The 11641-nt window shown below is 44.8% G+C and overlaps 1 protein-coding gene and 1 pseudogene across 1 annotated transcript; both read left to right on the forward strand.

The window, feature by feature from the left end:
- Positions 1–3401: 3401 nt before the first annotated feature.
- LOC105470372 (zinc finger protein 80) lies at positions 3402–4344 on the forward strand. Its single transcript, XM_011722271.3, is given in 4 exon segments — positions 3402–3485; positions 3487–3943; positions 3946–4022; positions 4024–4344. Coding segments are annotated over 4 exon segments (879 nt in total). The 3' UTR covers positions 4285–4344.
- Positions 4345–7534: 3190 nt separating this feature from the next.
- Positions 7535–9144, forward strand: LOC105470371 (atos homolog protein B-like; annotated as a pseudogene).
- Positions 9145–11641: the final 2497 nt, after the last annotated feature.

An 11641-nucleotide genomic window follows, 5' to 3' on the forward strand; every position in this document is an offset into this window, starting at 1 on the left:
ACTTGAACCCAAGAGGCAGAGGTTGCAGTGAACCGAGATCACACCACTGCACTACAGCCTGGGTGACAGAGAGAGACTTCATCTCAAAAAATAAAAAAAAAAAAAGAATCAAGGAGAATCCATGTTTTTAGAGGCAAGGACATTTTAGTTGGGCCTATCCTAATGACCTCATTTTAACGATCGTCTGCAAAGATTCTGTTTCCAAATAAGGTCACATGCTTATGTACTGGAGGTTAGGACTTCATCTTTTTGGGGGGATCAATTCAACCCAAAATGGTAAGTATGTATATCTTGTAGAAATGTGACACTATGTTCTAAAGGGATATACTATTGGAGTCATAGGGTAAGGCCACAATTGTGTGAATGAAGGTGGATTCTCCACTGAAGGAAGAAGATAATACACTGATTAGGCATCTTTCTAAAAGATGGAAACAGAAAATGGGGAATATAGGCCTGGATTGGGGTTAGTTCCTCTGTCTGGACTTTGACTTGGGCCTAGACACTGTGGAATTGAGGCATGTGTGAGGTGTTTCTGGGTGTTAGAGAAAACCTGGCCTCTTCCTAAAATGATGGTGAAGAGAATGGGCTCTGAGCAGAAGGCAGCTGTATGGAGGCCAGGTGAACGGACTGGGAACTGAGGACTCCAAGAACAGCCCTATCTAGTAGCCAGTTGTTATTCTTTATGTGAAAGTCCCTCTGAGATCCCCAGTCCTAGGAAAAGTCTTGTTAAAGCCACAGTTTGGTCTAACGCTAGAGAGATTATGTTCACGCCTGGATTACAGTGATAAGGGGGAGGTCCATAAATGTATCCAAGGATCAAAAATTGCAGGTGATAGTCTATAGTCACATTGGTTAAGTCATCCACAGGAGCCCTTGTGAGAAACCCCCTGAGAATTTCCAGAGAGCAGACTCTGGGCATTGTTATCGATATGACTTAATTTGTACCAACTTTTTGCTGAGATATTCACATTACTTGCAAGCTTTGCTACTGACAGCTCAAATGAGAGAAATTTTTTATCATTTTTAGGAGCGGTTTTATATCATTAAAACCATATGCTGAAAGACGAATTCATTAAAGAAAAAAAAAATAGACATTTCCAAGAAACAAAACTAACTCATTTTGTAACCTCCCACATGATCATGGTTAGATCGCATGTATTTAGTGATCAGCCTTTCTTTAACTCTTTTTTTTTTCTCAAGATAGAGTCTTGCTCTGTTGCCCAGGCTGGAGTGTGGAGGCACCATCTTGGCTCACTGCAACCTCTGCCTCCCCAATTCAAGCAATTCTCCTGCCTCAGCCTCCTGAATAGCTGGGATTACAGAAACGCACCACCACGCCCAGCCAATTTTTGTATTTTTAGTAGAGATTGGGTTTCACCATGTTGGCCAGGCTGGTCTCAAACTCCTGATCTTGTGATCTGCCGGGCTTGGCCTCCCAAAGTGCTGGAATTACAGGTGTGAGCCACCGGGCCCAGCTCTTTAACTCTTAAAAATGAACAAAACAGAGACCAGGAATGACACTTTGAGAATCATTGCTGGAGAGAACTTCACCATCAAATGTGCAGCGTCCTGAGACTGATGGGGACATTGTCCCTGGTAAGATAGTTCAGAACCTATTCAGAAGAGCTCATGCATAGCTGCCTAAGTTATTGCCATCCACTATTGCCTCCCATCTTGGGGAGAGTCTTGCTGTCTGGACAACACAGCTGAGCCTTCTGCCTTGTATTGTGACTGTACTGACTTGTTCCAAATACTTTGGGTGAGAAAACTCTGTTGGATTTTCCAGTTAGCATATCTGCTTGCTCTTTTATTTCTCTGGCCCCAATATTTACATCTTATAAAAGTAATCAAGTTGGTGATACCAGCAAAATTTCACACTACACACATTCTTAGTTATGAAACATTAGAATTTTTTTTAATCAGCAAAATGAAAATGGCATTTGATAGCACCTCTTCTTTTCAATATAGTACATAGAGTTTCTGGCCAGCACAGAAGAAAGAAAAATAAAACAAAGTATAAGTATTCGCTAAAAGTCAACCCGTCAAGCCACCTCACTGGGAGAACTGCAATATCAGTGTCTTTGGGTCTCTCCTCTTGAGCTGATTAGATTCTGAGAGAGGAACATTCCAAACAGCTGCTAGGAAGAGCAAAGAGGGGTGGAGTGAGGGGTCCAGATGTCAGTGACCATCAGTTCTCTTCTTCAGTACTGGCCAGAACCTTCCAATTTGCCTCTCATTCCCTGGTTCCACGATCCTCTCTTCACTTTAAAAACCAGCTGCATTTTGGGAAGGGGAGGGCGTGGATCAGGGTCTTGCTCAAAGCTCAAGTCACTGCCACCAATCTCCATATGATGGCTTCCACTCCTTACCAGCTCCAGAGCGATTTAGTACTGCTGTGCCCTTCATTTCTGAGGATTCTGCAACATAAACTGTGATGCTTCCCTGGCTCCCCGGGGAGCAGTACTGGACGGCAGCAGTCCCAGGCGGCTGAACAGTGTTGTATTCTGTGTAGTGGCCATCCTCTTTCCTGAACTCTCTCCAGGTGTTCGCTAATGTGAGCATTCTGGAACACATTTCCTGGTACATCTTGGAAAGCTTTGTTTTGGAAAGACCTTTAGGAGATAGGACCAAACTTTTCCAAAGTGATTTTACTAATTACAGAACCCTCCACAACATAAAAGAGACCCTGAATTTCCATGTCTTCTCCACACTGTTTCGACTGGATTGACTTTAATGCCCAGCCCCTCGGTACAGTTTATCATGGGGTCAGCGGGTAAAACTAAGTGTAAGTAGGACACGCTCTCTCCACACCCTGCATGAACAAGTTCCTTACATGCATGTTCTCATGCGCATGTTTGTGCGCAAGGTCGCAGGTCCTCCCTGACACAACCGGCATCAACTTCAATTTAGAAGAATTGAGGGCTAAATTCCCAGGAATTAAAAAATTAAACTGAAACCGCTGAGACTTGTAGTTCGGCTGGCGGAGGCCGCACGCAGCTCTCTGGTATCTGTAGTCGGAAGTACTCTCTGCGCATGCGGATACGGGTGTCACGTGAACCTTTTGTCTTGCTACCTTGCAAGACAAAACATCTGAGGCAGTGATGCAGGACATGTCTATGATCTTAACCTGTAAGAAGTGGGAGCAGCTGGACCCGCCCCAGAGGACCCTGTACTAGGAGGTGACACCAGAGACCTGCAGACCCCTCGTCACTGGGGCGTGCAAACCGGAGTTGACCTACCAGCTGAAGCAGCGATAAAAGAGCAGAAGACACCTTTGCCAAAACTGCTGTCCAGGTGACAAAGTAAAAACCAAGGCCAGCCAGCCTTGTCCCTGGAAAGACTAACTCAGGGAGCCAGAAGTTCCTCCAGGTTGAGGTGAGTGTGGGAAAGAGTGGTTGGAAATGCAGAAGGGGCGCTTGAGTCTGGCTACCTTCTCCCACACGGAGACTTTCTGGAGGAAGGTGAGTCCTAAACGCGATGGTCTGGAGGACAGGTGATGGTCTGCACTCATGGGTTTTACAGGAGCCGGTCTCCACAGGAGACAATCCCCGTGAATGTGACTCCCAGGGAACAAGTAAAGACACTTTGGTTCGTGAGGGGAAGACCTACAAATGCAAGGAATGTGGGAAAGTGTTTAACAAGAACAGCCTCCTTGTTCGACATCATCAGATTCATGCTGGGGTGAAGCCTTATGAATGCCAGGAGTGTGGAAAAGCCTTTCGTGAAAAGATCGACTTCTTTCGACACACGAGGATTCACACAGGGGAGAAGCCCTGTAAGTGCGTGGAGTGCGGGAAGGTCTTCAACCGCAGGTCGCACCTCCTGTGCCACCACCGGATCCACGCTGGAGAGACGCCCTATGAGTGCAGCGAGTGTGGAAAGACCTTCAGCTATCACTCTGTCTTCATCCAGCATCGTATGACCCACACAGGAGAAAAACTCTTCGGTGCAAAGAATGTGGGGAAACCTTTTACTGCAACTCTTCCTTAACCCGGCACATGAAGATTCACACCGGAGAGAAGCCCTGCAAAGTGCAGTGAGTGCGGGAAGACCTTCACCTACCACTCTGTTTTCTTCCGACATAGTATGGCCCGCCCTGCAGGAAAGCCCTATGAGTGTAAAGAATGTGGGAAAGGTTTTTACTATGGCTATTCCCTCACTCTACACACAAGGAGCCACAATGGAGAGAAACCTTACGAGTGCCTTGAACGTACAAAGGCCTTTGGCTACCACTCTGCTTTTGCCCGACTTAGTAAGATCCACTCGGGAGAAAAAAGCCGTTGAGTGCAAATGATGTGGGAATTTGTGGGTTTTCTTTCTTTCTTTTTTTTTTTTTTTCTTTGATACATAAGGAGCCACACTGAAGAGAAGCACTCTGAATTCAGTGACAGTAGGAAAGCTGTGACCTGCAGCTCTTCCTCACTTGGCATTGAAGAATTCATTCCAGAGATAAACTCTATAAGATATGTGGGAAGGACTTTTGCAAGTGGGCCCACATCAGTCAACGTCAGAGAACTTAAACAGGGAAAAGACATTGTGACAAAAACTAGTGAAGAAAATCTTTTGGCCACAGGAAATATCTTCCTCAGCATCAGAGAATTTTTCCAGGAGGGAGACTTGGTTTTTGTGCACTTGAAAGAACCACCCACATCTCTCTCCATAGTTTGTATCCCTAAGCCACCTCAGGAATTTTTTTTCTTTTAAGTAAGAAGGGAACTGTAAAAGAGAAAAAAAGAAATTCATGCACAGCTTCTGTCAGACTTCTCTGAAAGCCATGCCTATCAAAATTTGAATTCAGTTCTTCATTTTGCAGATGCCTGAAAGGTGCAAGGGCCTTGCCTCATTATTTGTCCTTTATATGTATTCACTCCTGTCTATAGGAGAATTGTCCTCTGTAAAGACTGACTCTGTAAAGATTTATTGAATGCATTCTTTGTTCTAAAACATTGTACTCCTGAGGAACGTAAGTCTTTGTGAGAAATATGAATGCTTAAGTAATGGAATATGTGAAACTTGTAAGAACGTAGAATATAAAAATACTGCCATATAAAATCATTTCATATCTAAGGAGATAAGTATCCACATTGAATTGGCATATTTTGCTGCATCATTTAAGACTATTTAAGATTTTAAGTTAAAAAAAAAATTCTTCATGTGGTTTTGAACACCCAGCACTCGATATACTTGTTTGTTTTGATTTATTTTCTCAGGGACAAGAGAATGATGGTGAAGCTGTGTTGCTTTCCCAGGTGAGCCTTGATTATTTCCTCTGTGCTTTCTCAGCTTCTTTGGCCTTCTGTAAGAAGGGCTTCTCCAAGAGCATGTCACTAGTTTTCTAGAGGTTAAACAAGAGCTAAGACAAACAAAACAAAACATAGCTTATCTAATCTAATGAGAAACCCAGAAAAAAATGTTTTGATGAATACAATGTATTAAAATATAAAATATGTAGCTCCTTCGACATGTTAATTCAATTCTAGAAATCTTCAGAAATATTCTTATATTATGCAGAGATGTGCGTGCGAAGACTAATCGCTGCAGTTTTGTTTTTATGTGTGAAACGTTGAGAACAATCTAAATGTTTATCAGTAGGAAGTAAGTTATGGTACATCTGTTCTATGAAATACTGTGAAGCAATAAGGTATCTCTGTCTGTACTGATATCAAAACATCTCTAAGATACAGTATTTAGTAAAAGAGAAACTTTCAGGAAACAAAACTACATCTAGAAGTATAAGCCTAAAACTGTTAATAGTGGTTCTCTGCAGGAAATGGGATGGACCGGGGTTATACGCAACGTTCAGTTTTTACTTTTATACTAAAGTATTGCTTACGTTTGAAAAATAAAAAACATTTATTGTTTTTGCAACAAATGTTTACAGTATTTCTATAAAGATAGCATTTTTTTGGAATGAAAGTGACTTCTATTATTTCTTAAAAAACGTACATTTTACAGGGTGTGTTTTTTTTTTTTTAAGTCCTGGTCTTATTATGCATTTAAAAAATAACAGACCAAGGATCCATAGATACCTAATCACATTTAATAAATCATAATATAGTTTTGTTTTTTGGTTTTTTTTTTTTTTTGAGATGGAGTCTCACTCTGTCACCCAGGCTGGAGTGCAGTAGTGCATCTTGGCTCACTGCAACCTCTGCCTCTGAGTTCAAGTGATTCTCTTACCTCTGCCTCGCAAGTAGCTGGGACGACAGGCAGGTGCCACCGTGCCCAGCTAAATTTTTTGTAGTTTTAGTAGAGACGGGGTTTCACCATGTTAGCCAGATGGTCTCAATCTCCTGACCCCGTGATCCGCCCGCCTTGGCCTCCCAAAGTGCTGGGATTACAGGCGTGAGTCACTGCACCCAGCCGTTAATAGTTTTACAATGATGAGCCAGCATATATGTAGTTGAATACATGTAAAAATGAGAGTTCAGCATAGGCTACTCCTCAGTGAACATTCATTTCCTTTAAATTGCTGGTAACATAAATGCTCTTTTGCATGTGGTTAGGTTTTAGATGGCCAGTTTCTATTTCCCTGGATTTGATCACAAGAAAGCACCATACTGATGTTGATGTCAATGTATTTTGCACACACGTTGGCTAGCCACAGCTGATTTGTGTTTGCTACTGAATGAATGTGATCTGGTTAGCTTTGTGATATACGTTCGTATTCCAAATGAAGAGAACTATAGCTGCATTTTTTCCCAACATAATCGTGCCAGGCAGTCAGACTTGTTTTCCAGTAAAGAAAATGAGTTTGATATCTGCAGATCATATCTTACAATTTGCTGTGTTCTCCCTCACAAAATTTGTGAACATTTGTTAGCATCATTTCATTTAGGAATCATATACCATCAGAAATATTTTCCCTATTAGAAATAAACAGGGAATGCAATTTTCATATGAACTAACCTGTAACCTACTGGTAAAACCCTGTTCATGCTTTTCAGTTGTAGTACTTGGCCGAAAACAGTTGCACCACCATCTGGGGCAATTTTGTGAGCATTATTCTCTTCTTTAGCAAGAGAAGTTGGCAGCTGTGTCATGATATAAGTAGATTCTGTCCATCTGGGGTCAGTTCCTGGAAGTGGACTGTGAGTGAGATGACCTTATTGGCTTAGGAGGAGAAAATGTCTCCTTGGGAAGATCTCTTTTCTGTGAGAGTCATTGAGTAGTCTCTAGTGTGAGTCTAGACTGAGCAGGCTTCACTGCCCTGGGAGAGGTGAATGCAAGACCTTTGTTGTTTGTCGTGGTTTGAAAACTCTGCCTCTACTACCACCTCCTCAAGTGCAATGGGACCCACAGAACTACAGGGCCCTGCTGAGCCCAGGAGCTGCATGGAATGGTGGCAGTCACCTTGCCAGTGCAGTGGGCATGTATCAGACTGCAAGCTAGGGGGAGGAACGAGGCATCAGTTGGGAAGAGGGGATGCATGGCTAGACTTGAGCCCTCTTCATCCGGATGTCCCCAGATCCCCCAGCACAGGCCAAGCATAAAGGCCATGTGGGGGTGACTCCCCTGACCCAAGGGGGGCTTCATGTGCTACATGTAAGCAGAGCTGTCTCCATCCTCACAGCCAGAGGCTGGCCCTTCGCAGCCTCCAGTCAGGCAGGGAGCCCTCCGGGGTGGCCTGTTCATGGGCTACAGCCCAGTAAGTGGAGGACAGGGAGCAGCAACATCCCCCAGGGTCTACCAGGTATCCCTCCAGCTGGTGCCTCTGAGCCTCATAGGGCCCAGAAGCGACCAGCCTCTCCCACTGAGGGTCCCCAGGTACTGGAGAGAGGCCCTGGGCTGGGGGCCAGAGAGGGATTACCCCTTGAAGAACCATCTCCTGTGGGGCTCTTGGGCCCAGGGGCACTGGGGCTGGGAGCAGGTGTGGCCAGCCACCATTTCTCCCACTGTGACCTCTGTGTTGTGGAACAGGGAAGTAGTGCTACCTGTTATTGGACTTCAGGGGACTGGAGTCCCCCCTGGCCCCAATCATATGCTTCCTGAAATGCTTTGCACACCAGAGACAGCTTCCCCAGATCCAGGGGGATAGGGGTCCCCGGGGGAGTCCCCAGGGCCAGTCCTCTGGGCCAGCTGCACACGCTCGACACTGATTTGCAGTCTTGTACAAATAAGGGGTAAGAGCCCAGTGGCTGGGGTGGGCAATGGGGGGAGCCTCTGGCCTAGGGAGGGAGTCCCTGGCATTGACAGTGGGCACAGTCCCAAACACACACCCCCAGTCCTGGACCTCCAGGCCCCTGCCCCACCAAGCAAAGGCTGCTTCCTGCTGGAGAAGCCCCAAATGTCAGTTTCAAGGAAGAGGGGCCAGCCCTTTGGAGGTGCCAGGGAACCCTGGGCCACCCCACTGCTGCCAACAGTTCTGATGCCCAAACCATACTCTTCTGGAGCCACCTGCTGCCTGGGCCCAACGAGCCTGTTTTGGACCCAACAGACTGCAGTCCCATGGGGCGGAGGCTGAGAGGTGCCCATCACCCGAAGCTGAGCCCACTTTGAAGCCGCTGGAAGGGGCCAGGCCTGCTGAGCCCCCCTCGTGCCTCCCCTGTTCCCACCCCTGTTGTCAGCTGTACCCTGCTGGTCAACTTTGAGGAATCACTGCTGCAAGGACGCTTTGCACCATCTGGCCACATTGAGGGCTTCAAAGCAGAGACTGGAGCTAGTGGGTCCTACTGCCACCACCATGTCACACTGCCTGTCACTGTCACGTTCTTTGAGGTTTCTGAGCAAAATGTCCCCACCCCCTTCCTGGGCTTCATGGATCTGAACTCCCCAGGGAGGAAGAGTTACAGCGTGCCCAAAGTGGGCACTATGCAAGTAACATTTAACCCCAACCAGACTATGGTGAAGATGTTCGGTGACCTTTGACTTCTTGGACATGCCTGCTGCCACATGCCCTTCCTGTGCCATTGCCTCTTTTTGGTGCCTGTGGATGAGCAGAAAAATGCTAACCCCACCTACTGCCTCCTCTGCTACTTGCTGCACCTTCGGTTCTGTAGCTCCCGCTCAGGCCTCTTAAGCCAGAATGGAGATCTCTGCCTGCTTTTTTCCTGCGGGCGCCTGGAGCTGGACACAGGGCTCCCCTACGAACTTCAGGCTGTGACTGAGGCCCCTCTTAACTCACGTTATTCACCTTTGCCCTGATTGCCAGCACTCTGAACCAATGTGGGTTCAACTCTGCCCATCTTGCCCATCCCATAGATGGAGAGATGGCAAGAGACCCTTCAGGCTCGAGTTAAAGCCCTCACCATGCTCATGTCCAGATTGATTATTTGGGTGTTTGAAGCTTCTGATCCTTACTACACCCTGCCCTACCTCGGGTCCTCCATGTGCCTGTCCCCTCCCTTGGGTCTCCCAGGCCAGGTTAGGTAGTAGGGAGGAACTGGAGCCACCCTGAGGTTATCGCAAGGTCCCAGGCAAGTCATGCCAGCGTGGCCTCCCTGTCCTGAAAAAGGACCACTTATTATTTTATTTATTTTTAATTTATAATGTATTCAAATTGGATTGACTTAGTACCTCCCACACCTGATCATTGGCATCACCCCCCTCCTTTCCCACTCTCAGATATTGCTCCAACCTCAGGAGTGGAAGAGGCTTATGTGGGGGGAGTAGGAGAACTGCTCTCCCTCAGCTGAGGGAAGAGGGCTTATTCCAGAGGGACTGAGTCAGTAGCCAAAGCCTCAGCTTGCCCTGTCCTTCCCCTAGTCCCTTCACTTCCCCTACACTCTGACCTAGCTCTGAAAGTCAAATTATACATATGCATGTGTGCACAAGCTTGTCTTTGTGTGGTGTGTGTGAGAGAGAGAGAGAGTGCATGTATGCACACACACAGAGGTTAACCACCCCTCACCTATGGTTCCAGACTCCAGTTGTCCCTTTCCTCCTACCTGTGTCTCCTTGCTTTGGGGTGTGACTGAGGAAGGTGTCCAGGGAGCAGAGTCAAGTCCAAGCACTGGGGTGCCTCCTCTCACCTGGCCAGACTCTGATCCACCTACCTCATCCGGGGTAAGTGGCAACTCTCAAACTCAGTCATGTGGTTTCCAACTGTCCCATTCCCCACTCCAGACTCTGACCCAGCCTCGGTCCTGACTCCTGGGGCTGGCCTGAGGGGAACAAGCATTTGTTGAAACTCGAAAAAACAAAACAGGAAAATATTTTACCTGGTACTTTTTTTTAGAAAAAAAAAAAAAGATTTTAAAAGAAAGATTAAATTATTGTTTGGAAACTTGAGAAAGTTTTCAGTTAACATTTTTCAGTTAACATTTGCTCAAAAATAAAAATCACAAAACAAAGGAGGAAACAAGATGTCATGGGGTGGGGGGATCAAAGAAAAAAAAAGAAAACCTGCCTCTACTCAGACATTGGGACAGTACTTCTGCATCTGAGGGTAGTGGAGGTAGTTGATGTGACCCACGGCTTCCTAGGAGGTTATAATTGTCACTCAAGAAAGTTATGAATTAAGAGACCCCCAGTGGGATCTCACTGTGATTATGCAATGATCTGGATTTGTTAGAGTGCCCTTGTAGTAAACAAATATCCATGGAATTTTTCAAGGCAGAATGCAACTGCAATACACATGGCAGTGAAAAAGTAACTGCACTGCGTGGTATAAACTGACTAAATTTCATCTCCCTCTACATCTCACATTGGAAGGAGACCAACCTGCTTTGGAGCAAGTGTTCAGTGTTCTTGGACAATTCAATTAAAGGGCATGGGAACTCTCATAAGAAGATGCTGAGCTTCAGGATAAGGAGGCATAGGAGAGCTCTTATGTAGTTAACTGGAAAAATAGGGAAAATGTCCATATTTAAATTCCAAGTTTGTGGGGCAATTCATTCCAGTTGCAGGTGAAAAGGTGTTTTCCTAAAGCTAATAAAACATAGGCATTTGGGGCATGTAATTCTTTAGCTATGACATTTGGCTTGCTAAATATTTTCCAGTGAAGGATTTTGAATGTATATCTCTCCTTTAATTTTCATTAATGATGTTGAGAAGTAAGCTATCAGTTTATTGTTATTTCTTTATAGGTAATTTTTCTTTTCTCTAGCTTCTTTTACAGTCTATTTGTCTTTCATATTCTATAATTTCAATATGATGTGTCTAAGTGTGATTTTCTAATTTATTCTGCTTGGTGTTCATAAGGATTTCTGAATCTCAAGATTTCTTTATTTCTCCAATTCTGAAAACTTTTCATACATGATAATTTTGAATATGAGTCTCTCCCATTATCTCTGTTATTACTCTCTATAGATGTGTATTATACCCTCTCACTTTATCTTCCCTTTCTCTTACCTTCCATGTTTTCAATCTCTTTGTTCCTCTATGCATTCAGAGTAATTACTTCATATCTACCTTCTAGTTCATTAGCTCTCTTTTCACCTGTGTAACTGAAATTTTTTAATGCCAGTGGTTGTATTTTTTATTTCTACAGGTTCTAATTGGTTCTTTTTTAAAAATCTGCTTGATAGTTTCTTATACTTTCAATACCTCTTTTATATTTTATACTCAACATCACTAATACCTGAAGTTTCTACAGGCCTGATTCTTGATGTTTCTTTTGATCCCCCCACCCCATGACATCTTGTTTCCTCCTTTGTTTTGTGATTTTTATTTTTGAGCAAATGTTAACTGAAATTATATC

Source organism: Macaca nemestrina, chromosome 2, assembly GCF_043159975.1.
Source record: "Macaca nemestrina isolate mMacNem1 chromosome 2, mMacNem.hap1, whole genome shotgun sequence".
In the NCBI taxonomy this organism is placed as follows: Eukaryota; Metazoa; Chordata; class Mammalia; order Primates; family Cercopithecidae; genus Macaca; species Macaca nemestrina.